The sequence below is a fragment of the Bactrocera oleae genome, chromosome 6 (assembly GCF_042242935.1).
Source record: "Bactrocera oleae isolate idBacOlea1 chromosome 6, idBacOlea1, whole genome shotgun sequence".
NCBI classification, from domain to species: domain Eukaryota; kingdom Metazoa; phylum Arthropoda; class Insecta; order Diptera; family Tephritidae; genus Bactrocera; species Bactrocera oleae.
In genome coordinates this window covers 3,372,430-3,392,942 of record NC_091540.1, presented here as the reverse complement: position 1 = coordinate 3,392,942, position 20,513 = coordinate 3,372,430, and the positions used below count along the sequence as shown (strand labels likewise).

Genomic DNA, 20,513 nt, shown 5'->3' with positions numbered 1-20,513 from the left:
CTGCGAGAAGTTTTTGTTTTTAAATTTTTTTCATTACAGCCATAACCTAAGTTACAGTCACAAAATAAGAGATTAAAACAAAAAAACGTTAACTTCGACTGCACCGAAGCTATAATACTCTTCACAGGTTCTAGTTTTCTTACAAGAACTTGATTTTTATCGGTCAGCTTGTATGGCAGCTATATGCCATAGTGGTCCAATCAGAACAATTTTTTCAGAGATTGCATCATTGTTTTAGGCAATAACCCATGCTAAATTCCGTGAAGGTATTTCGTCAAATGAAGAAAAGTTTTCATACAAGCAATTTATTCCGATCGTTCAGTTTGTATATTAGCTATATGCTATAGTGGTCCGATATCCGATGTTCCGACAAATGTATTTCAGGGTAGAAAAAAAAACGTGTGCAAAATTTCAGATTAATAATTCAAATACTGAGGGACTAGTAAATCAGTCACGCTATGGTCTCCGACGTTTCCTTCTGACGCTTACAAACTTCGTGGCAAACTTAATATACCCTGTTCCGGGTTAAAAGCGAACTTCGAACGCATTTTATATTTCCAAGAATCCTAAATACAGAAAAGAAGCAATCATAACCCACCTCAATACGCTAGAAATATATGTTTTTTTATACTATAAATTTTTTCCTTCTCTTATACATGCATATTTGTATATATATTCGTACTAACACACACAAATTTAAATCAGCTGAGATTTGCATAGCCATCTACCAAAGTCAGCTTTGATAAGCGGTTTGTCGCTGCAGTCGAAGTCGACGCTTTTGTTAGCGGCTGCGTAGTTGTCAATGTGCTCATTGAGGCTTGATGAATGAAGCTTGTAGCTGCTATTCGCTCTCACCAATACAACGACACATACGAATACATTAACAATGCTAGTAAGTGAGACTTTTCTCCGCAGTTATTGTTTTATAGAGATCGGTTAGTTAAAGCAGTTACTTACCATGCATATACATATATACCATACAATCAACAGCGTCGTAACAAATTTACAAGTTTTGAACAAATACATTACTTAGTGTTTAGAATTGTTTTTTAAGCGCTTATAAGGCTATAAAATTGTATTTGTACGGAAAGTTTTCCAATCTTTTAATTTATTACATTTAAAAAATATATGCGTATTTTCATTATTATTAACAGACAAGTCTAGTTTTTTTATTATCACTTATGTAAAGGGTGTGTATCTTTGATAGAAATTTACCTATATATCTCGCCTATTTGTAGGTCATCTTTTTCATTTTTCATAATGTAAGATTCGTTAGCAATAACATGAAGTCTACATTTAGGGTGTCTTCACCAAGGGTAACGATCAAAGCTTCTTTAACAACCAGACATTCAGCATAAATGTGATTAAAGGTTTGAGGGCTTTTCTTTGTGGCTTTATGAGTGAATTATTCATTTATTTTATGGGCTTACACAGGGTAAATCACAGATCATTTGCCGATAAATTCCAGAAAGTAATTTCTGTGCGACTTTGGTAAAAAAAAGGTCTGCATAATCCTCGACTTAATAGAATAAATTAGGACTTAACTCAGCTGAGCATACCATACAAGGTTATGAAATTTCCATAACAATCAGTTCTACGTTATTATTTCGAAGATCTAACCCTGTTCAGCTTGGTACATGAAAACAGCTAATAAGAAAGTTCTTAGACTATTTTTCACGAATGATTAAGTTTCAGACTTATAAACTACCGTTAAGTTAGGCTAGAAATAAGCTTGTTATTACTAATTTCTAACCAAATGTAGTAACTAGTAAAACTTTAGCCACTTTTGTACTAGTCTAAAGCTAGAGCCTATCGATGCCAGTTCAGCGTCTTCCACATTTCTACAGTCAATTACTGCAGCGTAAATAACAGTCAGAATGACAATAAACATAATAACGAAGCAATGTGTTAGTATTAGCCGAAGCGTCAAAGTGATCGTTGGCTTTTATATTGTTTGTTTACGCTGCGCCGCGCGCTGCGAGTGGACACATATGAGCAGGTTGACTGGTTATTGGCTGGTGGTACGACTAAAACAGTTAAAATTTGATCGACATTGTAGCACTTCGCCAGTCCGCCTCGGAATTCATTTCAGTCGTCGCGAGGAGTTGAAGTAGTCAGGATCAGTCGTCAACAGTGGTACAGTGCAAATGAAATTGAAATTAATGCAAATTAAATCTGAACTGTGAACTAGGAAAATTGTGAAGGTGCAGAACCAAAAAAAAATTTTTTTTTTTACTTGTTTTTAAGTTGCTGATTTTTTAAAATTGTTTATAGTGTTTAAAGAAATGTTAAAGTTTTTTTTTTGGAAATATTTTATTGAAGTGATGCACTGTTATCGGAGCACTTGCTGCAAAACAAGCTTATATTAATAATAATTTTTTAATTTATTCAAACACTCGACTGATTTGAATTCGAACATGTTAATCTAATGCGCGTGCTCGGAAATACAATAGTTTATACATCAAAAATAATACTTATTTAGTATTTGACAATAATTTTTACGCTCGAACAATTTTTCGAACGTGATGTCGGCTTAACTGTAACTACACATACATCAAAATATATACACTAATTAAAAAATCAGTTTGTTACCCAAATTTTTATCCAAATAACAAAATGTGCCTCAAACTGGTATTTTAAAAATTCAGTCTACATAGAGTATTTTTTTTTTGTTAAGTTAGAGCAAAGCAAAGGAAACGAACACACGTTTCTAAGCTCCAAGACGACGTCACAAAAATAGCATTGGAATCCTCAAAGGAACCCAAGGGTACAGCAGACGAGACCAGCCAATACGTGGAGGCGACAAATTGAAGCAGAGTTGCAAGAAACTGGTCGTTCCTGGAGACAAATCAAGTTCCTAGCATTAACTAAACTGGATTACATTTTGTTTATTAAGTTCCTGTGTTCCATCTAGAATCTCTGAGCATATATACATTAGGGTGGAGCGAAAAAAAAATTTCTGTTTTTGCTTAGCCTGGGGGTAAAATCTGTATATTATAAAAAAAGAAAATTTTTGGACAAAAAAAATTTTTTTTAACACCTAGCGGCGCACTCAGTTTTTAAGTAAATTTCGAGTTAAAATTTTTTTTCGACAACAAAAAAAATTATTTTTGCTTTAAACCCTTCACGTTTATATAAAATATACCGATTTTGACAGTTTTTGACTCATAATTTATTTTAACGCTTAAGGAAAGCATGTGGTCATTTAAGACTTTTTTTGAAAGAACAAAAAAACTTTTTCTTCAAAATTATGCTATTCCAAAAACAAAAAATAAAATTTTCACTCCACCCTAATATATATGTATATACATATATAAGCACTTTATGAGCTTTGAAAAACCTCACATTGCATAAATTTCTATCAACAGCGGAAAAGCTTTTAAACTTTCTTCTTTGAGTAACTGTAACTTACACTAAACCTTCTAGTGTAACCAAGTATTAAACGCGCCTATAAAAATAGTTCACAATAAGCACATAGAAGATACTAATACAAACTGAAAACAAGTGACTTATGAAAAATCCTTTACTCATAACAAAATATTATAACATCCTTAATTTTTAAGACTAAACCTCAGCAAATATTATAACTTAATAATATATCAGCAATAATATATGCCCAAAACACAATACAGGCTACAGACTCGATCAATTAAACACTAAGCAGCTCACGACAGGTTACGACTGCTACAACAATATGTAGCAATAAATTGATAATAACACATTCAGAATATGAAAACAAAAGTAAATGGTTAATTCTTGCATGGTACGGAAGCTTATATGTACCCTTTTTATGACTCAGTTCACTTTCACTTCATTGCCGCTTCGTCAGCCTTAGCTGGACTCTGCCACTAGCCGCAGACTTTAAGCAAGCGCTGCTTAATGTTCTTCAGCCGTAATTACGCTTAACCTTGAACTGCTAACTGTATTGTGTGCTTGCTCAACTAGCAGCACTAGACCAGTCCCTACCAGTCTTCTTGTGGCTTGGTAATTTTCCAAGGAATTACAAAAGAATTTTTACATCTCTGTTTTGTTTTTCTTTCGTAACTTCAACAGGCTTGTCAGAAATATACATTTTTTTACGTATTTTTTAAAACTAAGAACAGTAATGAATGGACTAGTCATGCTTTGTATACTAGTTAAAAGTATATTGAGATATAAATAGTCATAGGTATAAGTTACCGCTTTTATCCCAACATTTATTTAACCTGCTGGACTCGTGTATTCACTGCCTACCATGCGCATGCCTCTCGATCATGCAATCTATTTATACATAAACGTATTATATAAAGGTACATGCGATCACCTGCCACCCACATTTGGGTTACTTGCACAAGGCATACAGCTGTTACAGATTCAAGGTCAGTAATACATACAATGGGTGTATTACTGTAATGGGTCCACACTTGTCTAAATACGAGTACTCGTCACATTTATCGTGATTGACTGCGTCACGAATTGATTGTTTTTAAATTTCTCATGGCGTTTAGTATATTTCATTTGTAGCGTTTTTCATTCTACTCGTTTAATTGATATTACAAAGATAATAAAACAATATGAACTTAATGCTAAACGCCTTATTTACTTAAGTGCCCGAGCCTTAAGTACACGTATTTGTTGTGCATGAAAGCAATTTATTTAGAAAAAATTGAAGACAAATCGGCTTTATCACGATTTTAGAATTATAAGCTTGCTTTGCTATTGAATAATATATTTTTTTAATACATAAAATATTTTTACTATTTAGCTAGTAGTTCCATCTAGCTGTTTATGCGTACAGTTCGAACATAAGCTTCACGCTAAGCTGTCGTACTATATTTGAGATTAAAGTGAAAAATATATTGTTACTTTTAATTAACTTGCAATATTATGGTTTAAAGTTAAATTTTACTTAAAACTTTATAAATTTACAAAAGAAAACCTTTTTGGTGGCATATAAATTAATAAAGACAAGGTTTACAATAGTTTCAAATAGAACACTATCTATATCAAGCTGGACCTTTACCACAGAGTAATTGGTTTTATTGAATATTATCGAAATATTTCATTGGGAATCGTTAAACATCAACAAAAAGCGACTCGGGTTTTTCCAGTTCCATGTAGAATATCCCGCACATAAATTGAAGGATAAATGGGAATATGTAGTCAGCACAGATTACTCAACCATATTGAATTATATATTTTCCTTCCAACTTTCCTCATTCAAAAACTGAAATTGAAGTAAAAAAAATGTATTTGATATCATTGGAAGATATATTTAAATATTATCTTGAATTTATTTCTTGGGAAACGTATTTTATTTTATAATTAAAAAATAATAATGTAAATTTAAAGAAATTAACTTACTTTAATAATCGCTGCTTGATTCTGAAAAATTTTTGGGTTCCCTTGATCTACTAGCCGATCTACTGGAAGTTCTCCGAAAATTTTGTTTGGCGTTGAGGAAGATGTTTCCACTTAAAACTATCTCAAATTCAAAAACCAAAATTCAAAAATGTATAATTACAATAGATGCGTATTGATCGAAGGACTGGTCGAGTTTTTGTTTTTTTAACAAATGGGCGTCGTTTTTTTGTAACAAAATTTTCACTTCAGAGTGGCTTAAAAAGTCGAAATTTGTTTAGAAAATCTTATTCCTTTGATCATTACCTGACCGCTGTATATCTAAATATCTAAGAAGGGGTTTGAAAAGGTAATAGATATTTTGGACAAACCTTCAATTTGATAAATTGTTAAACATACCATTTTCGATGTGTTAATTGTCTAAATTAAGGCTTAGCTTGAAAAAACTTAAGGTGTAAACACATTCAAAATATACGCAATTAATACTAATTTCTTATTAAAACTAATATAAAATAGAAGTTGATATATACGAGTATATTCCGTTTCGGTTACTATGTTGTAATCTACTGACTCAAGTTACCGGGATTTATGAAATATCGCTTTAATCAAGTAAAAAATTACGAAAGTGTCCCACTAGTATCCAGTTTTATTTCGAATATGAAATGACATAACTAAAACTAAAGCAATTAAAAGTGATAAAATTTCACATAATTAACCCGCAAAATTTAGTTATTTTTATAATAGAGTTTACGATTAAATTCACGCATTAGCCAACTAACTCCGCGAGTACTTTCGAAGTGTGCAGGTATTCATATATGTGTGAGATATACAGTATGTTCAGATGATTATATGTGGGGTTTTTATAGCGTTTATGAAATTATGTTGCGTTATCATGCAGTTAATAGTTTTATGCGTAATTTCATGAACACAAATTCCACATTTAGTAGACTCAAAAAAGTGAACAAATAAATTAAATAAAAATCTTTTTAAATTGGCATGAGTCTTCAATTCGGAGTTTAAGTAGGCTGATCACTGTACTTGACAATTACCAAAAATATAACTGCTGATAAGAAATTTATGGCTCTTTATATAGTAAAAATTTAGATAAAAGAAACATGGGTGAAATGTATTATGGAAATTAAAAGTAATCAAGTGACTAAACTTTAGTTGTGATATAAATATAAATTTGCATGTTCATCACTAGGGGAGATACTATAAGTAGTTATACTGACGTTACAATACATATTTTTGTCAACCCAATTAAAATCGCATTTTAAACTTACTTCAATTGCTAGTAACGCTTAATTCAATTCTTGAGAAAAATCATTAATGTAAACTCAATATGTAAAAGAGTATTCTTTTTTTCATACTTTTAATTTCTTCAGTACAAAAAAACTGACATTCCAGCAACTATTTTTTGTCTTCCAGTGAAAACACACAGTAAAACACAGCTGTAAGCCTACAAAAGCAAAGCGAAAAGTAAAAATACAAAATGCAAAGTCACCCAGTTGACCGCCAATTCAGCTGCATTGGCCTTTATTTTTTGTTGTTGTTCCTTTTGTTGCCGGCATCGCTCAACCGTCAACATCACGTGGCCGCAGTGACGACAATTAACACGGAAACAGCGGCTACAAAACAACAGCAACAAGCAACACAACCCACGCCACAAGAGCAACAAGAGCAGAAGCAGCAAAGTCAGCCACAAAACAAATCAAAGCCAAACATAATAATCATTTTAATTGATGATATGGTGAGTTTTACACACTAGTTTACCCACTGTATTTATTCACCACACTAGTGAGAAAATAAGCTTATTGTGCGCTAAGAAAACTGTAAGGGAGAACTGAATTTGAATTTAATAACTTCAAAGTGCATTAATTTTTTAAATTTATTTTTATATATTATCATTTAATTAAAAATAATGTATTTTAGTAAAAATGTCAAAAGTAAAAAATAATACAAAAATTTATTGCTAAATATATTTAACCTGAATTTTTCGATGATAAACTTTTAATTTATTAAAAACGACTACAGAAAGCAAAAGTTTTTACTTTTGTATTTTTGAAAAAGAAAATATATATATTTGATTTATTAAGGAATGCTAGAATTTTAGTTTTCGAGTTTTTTATTTATTTTAATTGTTCTCACGTTTGTTTCGAAAAACAAATTGTATTTATGTTTGCAACAGAAGTTTTATATATATATATATATATATATTAGTGCGTAAAAAAAGCCAAGTATTCTTTTTTCGCTTGGTACTATAAAAAATAGGTTTATAGACATCACTAAGAAAGTGTCACGAAGTATAGGCTTAATTGTAGCAGGGTGCTCCGCCTTGCAGTTTTATATATTTTTTTCTTATTATCAAATAGGAAAATTTTATTCTCTTTTCCAGTTACTAAGTTTTATTATTTTTGGGCCAATTTTTTTTTTTTGAGAATTTTATAACGCAATAAAAACAAATTGTTTTAAATTGCGAAACTCATAGTTTTGTAGGAAATTTACTGCGCTTCAAAAATGGTCTCTAAGTCTCAACAGAAAATACACTTTAAGTAGTAAAAGATGAAGTATGCTCTTAAAAAAAATCCCAGTAAATCCATTAATTATTAAGGATTACAACACATGTATAGAGCTTCTTCCACGTCATTAGTAAGCTGCAAGCATATCGATGTCCCACTCAAAACAGCCTTTAGCCAAGAAAACTAATAAAAAGTATTGATTTCTCCGTACAAAAAGTTCCCCACACACGCATCACTCATACGCCGTGCACAACCACTCTGCCGCTTACTCACATATTTTCCTTACTCTTTGCAGGGCTTTAACGATGTCAGCTTTCACGGCTCGAATCAGATATTAACACCGAATATTGATGCACTCGCCTACAACGGCATCATACTGAATCGACACTATGTGCCAAATCTCTGTACACCCTCGCGCGCGACGCTGCTCACTGGCAAATACCCAATACACACAGGTGTGTAATACGATAACAATATTCAGGAAGGCGTGTATGTATATTTATGAGCGCACATGAATATGTATTATATGCGCCGTAGAATGAGGTTGTTGGTGGCAAAAGGATTAATTGTAGAGGCTTAACTAAAGCGCCTACAAAATATGCTCAATTAAGCGCAAATTAAGTGAAGTGAATTTTTGTAGCAAAAATGCATTAACAACTTCATTGTGTGCGGCCCACATTTAAGTATAACAGATTATGTACTCTATATGTATGTATATTTGTGCCAATTTTCTATTCTTTTCATTTTACCTTTTCATTTTCTTCTCCAACCTACAAACAACATGCACGCCTTTAGGTATGCAACAATCCGTCATCATTAACGATCAACCATGGGGACTGCCACTGCAAGAGCACCTGCTGCCCGAAATACTGCGCGATAACGGTTATGCAACGAATTTAATTGGTAAATGGCATTTGGGTTTCTGGCGCAAAGAACTGACGCCCACAATGCGTGGTTTCGATCATCATTTCGGCTACTACTCGGGCTACATTGACTACTACAATCACACGATGCATATGCTGGTGCGTGCAAGCAAATGTATCGCTTTATAAATTTAATATTTAATTTTATATGCTTACAATGATTTTGCATTTTGATTTCCTTTTCAATGCCTTTTAGGATCGCAATTATTCGGCAGGTTTGGATTTTCGTCGCGACTTGTCGCCATGGCCGGAGGCGGATGGTCTTTATGCTACCGATGTTTTCACTCAGGAAGCGGAACGTGTTATCTACCAACATGATGCGGCGGCAAAGCCTTTGTTCCTGCTAATGAGCCACTTAGCCGTACACACCGGTAATGAGAATAATCCGATGCAGGCGCCGGAAGAGGAGGTGGATAAATTTTCGCACATCAGTGACACGAAGAGGCGCAAATATGCAGGTGGGTGGCGCAATGCACGAGTATGTGAGCAATTAAATGAGCGGTAGATGCGCTTCATACTGACAAAGAGCAAGATACTAAAGTTGACTCATCCGTAAATATTACATTGTTCCCACTACGGTTGATGTTTTCCTGCGCCCAATGCAACTTGTTTTCAAAGTGTTTTTTTTTTTTTTAAAGTAGGGGTTGGATTACAGTACTGCAGTGTTTGATACCAGATCTTTGAAGTCTGTCCCGTATTGTATTGACAGATATTTCTCATCCCTTTTTAAACAAAATTTGTTTAGCTTCTTTTAGCTGTGGTTTCTTCTCAGAAAGGAGAATTAAAGCTTTGTCATTTTTAGATGTCAATTTACTCCACCCTCTTCCTGGCTTATCAGGTTTCCAGTTTCTCTATAATGCTCAGACCACCTCTACACAAATATACAAATCATACCATTTAAGACTTACTTCGTAAGTAAAGTTGATTCGAAACGTTTCTTATACTGAGCAATCATTTTTGTGTTAGTTTGTAAAACAAAAAAAAATAACAGTTCCCGGCAAATTGATCTCCTAAATTAGAATGTTATTTTTTGAACGCACTGTATCACGGCCGTCTTCAGTTCATCACTTCTCTTCTCGTTATTCCTACGCTCTGCTCTCTTGGCAAAAAATTTACACGTGAAAGCAACGACCAAGTTTTCGAGTTCAATTTGATATAAGAGATTATGTCGATACCTCTGCCTATTATTTTTTTTCCATTTGATTATGCCTCTCTACTTGTTTTATGCCAATTGCTTGTTCAATTCGAAAGACTTCTACTTTCTAAAGTCCAAGACAGTTTATATAAACAAAATATATTTCAATATATTAAAGGAGACTGTCTGTAAATTTCTACTAAAACATATAAGTAATTCGATTTTTCGGAAAAGTAAAATAAAACTAAAATAAAATACTCGATAGGCAAAAAAGAGAATATCCTCCACACTGTGCACACAATGTCTTCTAGCTATCCAGAAAATTGCAAAGGTGCACTAAAATTCCGCGCAACAACTATAGATAAATACAAGTACCCAAGTTCCAGCAATGTCCATTGAAATTCGTACTTATTAAATGAATTGACTTGATCGAAAACCGATTTGAAAAACGTGAAACTAATTTTTCAAAAACAATGACTTCATCTTAATCAGTGAACATTGTCACTCTTTTAGTTGTTTTCTTTTCATTAACAATTTGACAATTTTACTCATAGGTATGATCTCACGCCTGGACGACAGTGTTGGTCGCGTGATGCGCGCGCTCTCACACAAGGGTGTACTGAACAATTCAATAGTGTTGCTATACTCCGACAATGGTGCACCAACCGTGGGCATACACTCCAATGCGGGCTCCAATTATCCTTTCCGTGGCGTAAGTACTCATATATCAAATTGGGAAATATTATACAGCACAATTTAAAACAATTAATGCAACTCTCACAGCAAAAGGAATCACCATGGGAAGGTGGGCTGCGCTCGGCCGGACTCATCTGGAGTCCACTGCTGCAACAACAACGTTACGTTTCCAATCAAGTCGTACATGCAATCGATTGGCTGCCCACATTAGCCAGCGCAGCCGGCATAACACTACCATCCAAGCTACAATTGGATGGTGTGAATGTATGGCGTGTGCTCAGTGAAAATGGTGCGCCACAACCGCGACGCCTCATACACGTGCTGGATGACAGTGTCGGCTACAGCGCTTACACACGCGGCGCGCTAAAGTATGTGAATGGCACCAGCTTTGATGGTCAATACGATGGCTGGTTGGGCGATTTACCAGCCGTCGAACAAGATCCCAGCGCGCCATATTATGCACAACAGGTGCTCTCCTCAGAGGTACAACACGTGCTCGGCAGTGAAGCACTCAGCGTAGAGCAAGTCGAAAGTTTACGCGCTCAAGCCACTCACAACTGTCCCAACAACAATGAGGACTATACACAAGAAGTCTATCGTTGCGAACCGCTGTTAGAACCATGCTTCTTTGATATCGAAAAGGATCCTTGTGAACGTTACAATCTGGCTAAACTCTATCCACTACAGGTACAGCTGCTGGCTCAAGAAGTGGAGCAATTTAGACAAGGCGCGGTGGCGAGCGCACAGAATACATATAGTGATCCACGCTGTGATCCAGCTTTGCATGGTGGCGTCTGGGAATGGTGGGCGGAGACATCGGCAGCCAATTCTCGCTTGGATTTTGGTTTTAAAGGAGCTGGGTATACGACGGTGTTGAATGTTATAACGCTTGCTTGGCGTGGCATATCTGCAAAGCTCTAAAACACCGTACGATAATTTCAAATGCATTTAATTAACACTTAATTACTAACGATAAGGAATTTTATAAGAAATAATTTTTTATATTTTGTAAGTTATTTAGATCTTGCCATTTGTATTAAGTTTACAATAAAATTTAATTTAAAATAATATCATTAAATATATTTTTATGTGGATTTTTACTTGATGATGATGAATAAAATGTCGACCTTATATAAACTTAACGTAACGTGAATCTCTAGAATTAATTAAAATAAAAGTAAAATCCGATATGCTGCAAATATCCAAGGAGAACCACAGGTAGGATTTGGAGTTTAGTTACCGCACCGACCTTTGTAAGACCCAGATTTTTAACGGATCAAAGTCAGCAACCTTAACTGATCCGGTTTTAATGAGATTATTATAAGCAGTAGGTTATATAGCAAGAAGCTTAAGTAATATATATATTTAAGAGTCAGGAAGTAAATTTTCAGCGAGATAAGAAATTCTGTCGATTTCAACAAATGCCATGAACGAACGCAATAAAAATATGCACAAAATTCATTATCTTCATTGATTCGGGATGTTTTCAAAATATGGTATTTTTTTCCCTCCTATTTAAAGCTTACTTATATATGGTGATAACCAATGGATGCTGCCAAACCCATTTCCGAACAAGTGGTATATTTCGGAGAACCTTTGTTTAGGCGTTACGTTCTTTTAATACAAGGAATGGTCTTGTTTGCTCAATATAATAAATTTAGACTTATTCCGAGCACTGAGAGAGCATAATATGAGAAAAAAAGGAGTAGGAAAAGAGGTAAGTTTTTAAAATTTCAGTCAGCGGTTGAAACCCTGAGCCAATGATTGGTGCCAACTGGTGTCCATCTTACTCATAGTCCCTAGACAACTTACGGAGTCCGCTGCACTCACCTCTCTCCCCCGCCTACAATAATACATTACTGAACCCAGTAATTTCATAGAAATCAAAGATAATTTTATTAAAAACTTAGAATAGATGACTGCCAAGCAAAGACAACTACATTTACAAAATCACCGCTATATAAAGACCACATTAAAAAATTAGGAATTATTCAAAATAGGACGAATCAAACACCATTCAACTCGTTTAGTAAATCTAAGAGTATCTTTTGATGCTCCATTATGTGCACGCCCAAACGCGGAATGTCCTCAGCGCGTAGATTCAAAAACTGCTCCAAGTCCATATTTTGCTCCTCAAAGCCATCTATATACTGCTCGAGACCAACACTGCGCAGCAGCGTCGACACATTCATAGTGCGATCCAGCAGATTTGTATTGCTGACATTTTTCGATGCATTGCTGGTGATCTTATTATTATTGAAGTAATTACTTAGACTGTTGGTAAATGTGACATTGTTGCTGCTATTTAAACTAACCGTAATATTATCAATATTGCTATTGTTGTTATTGGCGCAACCAAGTATAGCTGAACTATCGGGGCTCGTGTTGTCATCGATGCTAAAATCGACTTCTGAATTGGTCGTGGAATTCAGCGTAAAGACCGGCGGTGAATCGCTGACAAAATGTGTATGACAAGCGAAATTGTGTGGCATTTGTTGTTTTTGCTGTTGTTGCTGCATCGCCAATGTTTGCTTTTGTTGTACATTTTTCGTTTTATTAAGCGGCACTTTGAAATATTCCTCCTTCACAGCAGCCGTCAATGCCCGTGTCTTCTGCAGACTCTCCATATTGGCGGCGACACCAACGGCAACACCACCGAGCAGCGTCTGCTCACATTCGTTGATCGGCGATAGTCCGGGCGATTGGAAATTCCTCATTGTCGGCGTAAAGCAGCGCACATTTATGCGATTAACAATTAGATTTTGCGCATCATGCAATCGGCTGGGGTCAAAGACCATTGTCGGTGTGAGTTCGTACTTGAACTCCATCACCTGTGCCAGCGTGGGTGTTTGGCAGTCTTCCATTGTTGTTATTAGGAAATAAATTTTTTATATAAAAAGGTTCTTAATTAATTTAATTTAACACATTTGACAAGAAAACGTTGATATACAGTATTAATAACTAAATGTGAGTGCAGTGCGAGCCGTTATGCTGGAATGTGTGGGCGCGCACGGTTGGAGCCGTTAGACGGCAGCGCGCTATGAAGTTGTCTGTCAGTGCCGAAATTAAATAACAATACAGGGTTGATTTTTTAGGCATTAAAAACCTAATATTTATATATATCTATATAATATATATTTATATAATATCTATTTATATATATATATAATATATATATTTTAAAGTTTTTTAAGATCGGGATCCAGAATTATACGTCCAATTTTAGTTTTTAGTTATAATATTTTCTAAAAGCGGCTATCCATTTTTATAGCTCTTTCAACACATGTTTCATGAGATCCAACTTCCAATTTTTACCTATAAATCAAGTAATGTAGAAAAGGTATACTTCAGCCAATACTCAAAATTTAAAGGCAATCGAGGTCATATCTGTAATATTTTAGGAAAATATCAAAGTTCCTAAGGTTATGGTCTCGGTTTCAAAATACCAGGAGTCTGGATGAAGGAGAAAACTCGCGCGGTTTTGGTTAGGGTTCCTAAACTAAAATATACAGTAATATTATCTGTACCTAGCGCATGGTCGTAGGCTCTTTTTAGAGCTGCAGTTGAGAAAGTGAAAGTTTTTAAGAAAAATAAGCGTAGATAACTGATTCAAAGGATATACACAAGCGGAATTATTACTTACCGATCCAAACAGAGCGATATCATCGAAATAACAGTCCTTGGACAGACCCGAGTCAATTCCGGTTACGTAGAACCGGTCGCTGTGAAAATTACGCAAAAGCGAAAGCTTACTATACGGCCGATGGCTTGAGTTCAGTTTTCTAACAAATCTTAGTCAGCCATTGCGACCACTAGCTGCCAAAGAAAACCAGTAGATTGTTAAGCTCGAAGTGTTAGGAGAACTTCGTCGAAAATGTCGACTACCGGTATTTGTCAACACCGTATATGCTCTAGCAAATTGAAAATTCTTCAACTTGGTGAAAGAACCTCCGACCTCTGAAATGGAACGTAGGACCGAGGAGACGGCTGTCGAGAAGCACAAATTATCTTGAACAATGTAAAGAAGGAAATTTGGAATCGATAAAGTCACCATACAAGGACGTGGGCTTATTCGAAGCTAGATTTCTGGATGGTTCAATTCATCTAAATCTAGATCATTTGTACGTATTGGGTTCTATGGAACTTCAGCGATGGTGATGTGGTGACGGTCAATGTGGAGTGTGTGGCCGCAAAAATGTAACTAGCGATATATTCGCTACAGCGCAGTAAATTTATATACTTAGGCTGATCACTTATGGTGGAAACATATTACCGGCTAAAAGTGGAACGAGCATAATTATGTAACAGTCCCATTCGCCTTTCAACCACTTACTTCCTAGACTGTGAATTGGTTTGAGCAGCAGCGTAGACGATTGTACATAGCAGCAACTTCGATTGTAGGTAATTTTGTAGACTTAACGATATTCTAATGTAATGAGTATAAATTTTTATATGGTGAATCAAGAATTTGGCTGCAAGCGTTAAATATAATATACGCATGTTTTTCCTCACAAAAATCTGATTTAGCCATGCCCGTCTGTCTGTCTGTCTGTACCGACCGAGTCCCTCAGTTTTTGAATAACGATCTGAAACCGTGCACACGTCCTTTGCTTCTCAAGAAACTGCTCATTTGTCGGAACCATTGATATCGGATTGCTTATAGCTTATAGCTGCCATACAAATTCAACGATCAAAATCAAAATTTGACAAAGTATCAAGAAATTTGGCATTAATTATTCTCCAAGCTAACGCTAAAATATCTGAAGAAATTTTCCAGATCGGACCACTATAGCATACAGCTGCCATAGCTTCGGTGCATCCGAAGCTTACGTTTTTTCCTGTTCTTCCTCAAATTTTCAAACAATTTTGACTGCAGTTATGTTATTTAACAATAATATATTTGACTTGTATTTCAACCAATAAATTTCGATATTGCTGCACATGCATTTATAAAGTAATTACAAGTTACAGTTAAATACATACATACAATGAAAAAAAAATATTTTTTACAAAACAGAAATATTGATGCATGTTTATAATTACGATATGCTAAAATAACGGACGATATATGCAAGAAGAAATATTCGATATTGAAGTCTTACATAATAATGAATAAGGTATTGCTTAAGTACGGTGTACAGGTAATTATATAGACTTAGCAACTAAATTATATGTAACTGCATGAATTGCAATTTCATTTTTTTATGTCATTAATAAACTAGTATTAGCTATTAATGTATTGCTTGTGGAAAACACTCAGATTTTAACGAAAATATTTTGTAATGAAACTAAGTAAAACTAAAAAATATAACTAATCGCTTGTATATTTATGTATTTAAGCTGAAGATTGTATGCAACAGCTGGCTCCTTAAGAGAAATTAACTGTCTAAAAGTATGTGAGTGATTTTTTAAATTACAACAAAGCACGCTTTTGGTTTGAAACATATTTTATAATTAGCAAAAATCTTTGTAGCATACCTTTAGGCGGCCAGCTGTTCAAATACATATATTATATGGTTTAAAGTAAATATTTATACATAGAATATTTTAAAAATTAATGCAATGTATTACAACATTACAAATATTATACAAGTATACATATATGTATTTATTATGCACTTACAAATTCGAAAATAATACTTTTTTTGATACAGCAGCGTTGCGTAACGCAAAAATTTTTATGAGCAATATTAAATTTAAAACCAAAATTTGCTTAAAATAATTTTATAATTAATGGGACTGTGAGATAAATGGGACGACATACTAATATTGTTTACTTTTTCGAATATAACATGGATGTTTAGCGCGTTGGAACAGTTTAGTGGCTTACTTTCAGGCGTTAAGCCAAAAAGTTTTATTTGATTTTGTTATGAGCATAATTTTTACGGTTTTTTTTTTAATTATTGCCAACTTTTTTTGTTGGATTTGTTGGACGTGTGTATGTTTTTAAGTAAGTGTGAGTGTTTGGATTTGTGTATATGTTGGCATATTTCTATGAATTTGTGTTATAGTGTATGAATGTGTGTGTTTGTGTGCGTGATTGTAAGCGCTTTTTTGTTACTAATCAGTTGTATTTGTTTGCTCTTCTAATAATTCTGCAACTTCCACCATTTTTTTTAGCTTATTTCGCGACATGACGCCTCCTCAATGTCCAGCGTACTATTCAATCATATTAAATAGCAGGCATGAGAATATCATGCCAAATATCTGTAATAGAAATTGAGCATAAATAATTAGAAAAGTTTTTTTTAATCAAAATTGTATCTATAACACAATTGCATACCATTAATATGGCCACTGCTATGGCAGTGCCGCCAATTAACGCCGCATGATCGCGTATGAAATTTGTCGTCACATACAGACAGCCCTGACTATAGAGATTTGTTATTGTTGGAAAGATGCTGCAGTCTTTGCGCTGTCCACCGAACAATTCCTGACAACAAGATTCTGGTACGGGCCCATAGCGATTCCAGTCGTGCCAGGTGTCCACACCGCAGCACTGAAGACGCTCTTGTGTTTGATCCCACGCTAAGGTGACATCACGACGGCTTCCGTATAGCGCCATAGTGGCACGCATTTCCTGTGGGAAAAAAAATTATTAATTAGTAATATTCGAATTTTAATATACGAAGTTATTTTAATTATATCGTTTTTTTGTAGTGGCTTACCTGTCTCATCGTTTGCTGTACACGTTCCCTAAACACATAGCCCAGTATGCCGCCGATTAACATCGTCACAAACACTAGCGCCACAATTATGAAATACTGCAATCAAATAATAAGAACCATATAAAAGAGTTTTTATTTCAGTAATAACATAGGAAGTTATAAGAAACTCTTAAACTAAATCTAACTCTTGGAAAAGGTGGAACAGCAATGAAAACCTACTCTTAGTTATCCTATGGACCGAAGTTCCTCTAATATGAATTTACTGCTTTTCGTCAAAAATCACTGAAGGATGTAAAGACCGTTCGGAACAAGGAGTACAAGATTACAAGTACAGATTTTTTTTAAAAGTTGGTGAGGGAGGTTTTGAAACAAGATAGTTCTTTTATATTTATATAATTTCTACTCTTATAAATAATTTATCTCAAATACTCACCGTCAGTAGCAGACATTTGACCTCTTTACCCGCACCCACACAACCCAAAAATGAGAGCAAACAAATCGCCACCGACGTAACCAGTAAGACGTAAACGGCGCCCGAGAAGAGATTAGTGCCCAACAACTCATTCATAAAACTGCGATCCACGAGCGTCCATAGTGTAAGCGTAAAGACTGTTGCGCCACCGACCTATTAAAAAAAGAGAGAGAAATGGAAAGAGAGATAGGAAAAAAAGAGGGAGACCACTTAAAAATTAGCGTGTAAAAATGTCATGAAAAATGTGTAAAGTAATTCTCAAATGAAATATTTCATAAAAAGCGACACAAAATTAGCTCTAATTAAGGTCACAGCGCAAGCTGAAGCAAGGCTAAGTGTACGCTTAAGTGTACGTAAAGATTTAACAAACCAATTAAATGTGCTTATGTGCGTAATTAAGTTTGGCTTATACTCACAAATATTATCAAATTTGAAATGAACAGGCTATATTTGACGAACTGCCCGCAGCAGTCCATGCGCGAACTGAAACCCATGTCCTCGTCCTGCAAAAAAAAAAAACGAAAAAAAATATTAAAAGAAGAATTAGTTGATAAATAATTACTGTTAAATTTATAAAATCATTATTAATTGTTTATTAGTGTTAAAAAGCCAATGTCAAACACATTAGACTGATTGGATCATTTACGCGACGAGACAAGAGCTTTGCGCACACTACAGCGCGCGCTTGGACCTTACAGCCTAATAATTGATCGCTAAGCATTCAACGTAGCCAAGCTGTTGTTGTAATTTAAATTTATTTTAAATTTTTATACCCTAAACAAGGTATATTATTTTTGCAACGAAGTTTGTAACACCAATTAAGAACCAAAACAGAAAGAAGAGTCGATTTAGCTGATCTGAAACTTTTCACGCGTTCCTTTCACTTCAAGATTGCTTATTTGCCGAAACTGCAGACATCGGACCACTACTTGTATTATATGATAAAAATTTTTTATTTGGCAAGATATGTTTACGAAACTTAAGATGGATTGTTGTTCAAGACAACGGTACAATCTCCAAACAAAATGTTCAGATCGGACAACTATAGCATATAGCTGCTATACAAACTGATCGGTCTGATAAAGTCCTTGTATGGAAAACATTTATATTTATAAAGGGTATTATAGCTTTGGTAAGGCCGAAGTTAACATTTTTTTTTTTTATTTTTTACGTTTGAGCTGTCATTTCGGTCACGCTGAATTTGTCACAAGTGATTACAAATTAAATTAATTGCATTCGCTACGGGCACTCAGACGTTGAAGAATCAAAAATGAAAAATAGAATAAAATATATATTTTATTGTACTTAATAGTCCGCAAGCATTTTATATACAAATTACCAATATCCGTCAATACTGGGAATTACGAGTACACTTGTCCGTTTGCCGATATTGTATTTGCATTCGTTTTGTAAACGGATTTCGGAAACCGTCAACGATTGCAAGTACTTGAGCAAGCAATGCTTTAAGCGACAGCTAAAGTCCAAGCTCGTTTCCGGATCTAAACACATCCGCACACACTCTTACATACACATACATATACATAAGTGTTTTGAGTAGCACTTGTAATAAATTCAATTTTCATAGCTGGGCAATACCCATAACAATGATACCCACTACAAAAGCAGTGCGATAGTGAGTTCAATGGCTGCGCAGACGCCAGAGAACATGTTAATAAGGCGGTTGCTATGTAGTCGCGTACAGTTAAGAATCCCATATGAGTGACAACAGCATAATTTGTATGCGTAGGAAAAAGTTTTTAAGCGAATAAACCGACATAAAGTAGTTGGTGTCTTATTTGGCTTAAAGCTGAGCAGATAATTGGCTCAAAATTATTTTTAGAAGAATATATTGTAGATATTTAAGAAAGTATGTAATTGCCATTAATGGAGCGTATATATTTATATACACGTCGATTTCGATTCCAGCTAGTTCGCTTGAAAGGCTGAAAGTGTGAGAGCTAAAGTATTTTTACAATAAAAAATTGCACCTTCATCCCTGTAACCAGCGATTCCATAAATCACAAAAAGAGTATAAGGTCAGCATAACAAAATTGGACTTTCAGGCTTCTTCCTGACACTTGAAGAGGAAATGGTAGAAGCTTGTTCTCAACGATTTAAACGACTTGTAGCATGAGGAAGCAAGTTACAGCTCTGATTTCTAAATTAGAAACTCTCTATCTGGCTCTAGAATTCTCAACAACTCATCTTCAAACCGCAAAAAAATATTTTATGACTCAAAGCAAAAACAGAATATATTATTCATACGTGTATTTTTATCCAAGTTTTTCAGCATGACTCACTAACTGTATACAGCAAAAGTAACGGTTATTAACGCTAAAAACTGTTCGTGACAACGATATTTCGCCAGAAAATATTTGTATAATTTTCAAATTCAAATATTTGTTGATCTAAATTAGCGTTATCAAGCACGTAAATAAAGACAAATTTTACGTCAAGCCATCTTAGATCGCTGTTAAAAGCATCAAATATATATATATGTATCTTTTCAAATATTAACACAACGTACTTATATTGGCCATAACTTTTTTATAGTGAAACAAAACAAATGTGCGCCACACTCCCGTGATTCATTCATAACTATACTCATATATATATATGTGCAGAAATATATTAGTCTATATACTCGTATATAGTATTCTATAGCGTTTAATTGGCAATAATTTGGATATGTGTTTTTTGTCGAAAAAAACGCCAGCAGCCAAAAGCGTTAAGAACTATAACAAACACAACCAAAACAAA

At 34.5% G+C, this 20,513-nt stretch overlaps 3 protein-coding genes across 6 annotated transcripts in view; 1 reads left to right on the top strand and 2 right to left on the bottom strand.

Moving 5' to 3' along the window:
- Window positions 1–1,979: 1,979 nt before the first annotated feature.
- Window positions 1,980–11,695, top strand: LOC106616381 (arylsulfatase B). Its single transcript, XM_014233029.3, has 7 exons — window positions 1,980–2,204; window positions 6,769–7,090; window positions 8,155–8,314; window positions 8,655–8,881; window positions 8,979–9,240; window positions 10,472–10,629; window positions 10,701–11,695. Exons 2-7 carry the CDS (start codon window positions 6,833–6,835, stop codon window positions 11,532–11,534), a joined length of 1,899 nt encoding a protein of 632 aa, XP_014088504.2. The 5' UTR covers window positions 1,980–2,204; window positions 6,769–6,832; the 3' UTR covers window positions 11,535–11,695.
- A 790-nt stretch (window positions 11,696–12,485) lies between these two features.
- Window positions 12,486–13,635, bottom strand: mtrm (matrimony). The gene has a single exon (XM_014232971.3). It carries the CDS (start codon window positions 13,475–13,477, stop codon window positions 12,620–12,622), a length of 858 nt encoding a protein of 285 aa, XP_014088446.3. The 5' UTR covers window positions 13,478–13,635; the 3' UTR covers window positions 12,486–12,619.
- Window positions 13,636–15,477: 1,842 nt separating this feature from the next.
- Window positions 15,478–20,513, bottom strand: part of Tsp74F (Tetraspanin 74F) — a 29,622-nt gene continuing 24,586 nt past the window's right edge. For all 4 annotated transcript variants that reach the window (XM_014232963.3, XM_014232961.3, XM_014232964.3 and 1 more), the window contains 5 exons: window positions 18,170–18,256; window positions 17,715–17,906; window positions 17,282–17,377; window positions 16,897–17,193; window positions 15,478–16,820 (listed from right to left, as the gene is read on the bottom strand). In XM_014232963.3, the coding sequence (XP_014088438.1) occupies window positions 16,773–16,820; window positions 16,897–17,193; window positions 17,282–17,377; window positions 17,715–17,906; window positions 18,170–18,247 (711 nt within the window). In that variant the 5' untranslated portion in view covers window positions 18,248–18,256 and the 3' untranslated portion in view covers window positions 15,478–16,772. The remainder of the gene's footprint in view (window positions 16,821–16,896; window positions 17,194–17,281; window positions 17,378–17,714; window positions 17,907–18,169; window positions 18,257–20,513) is intronic.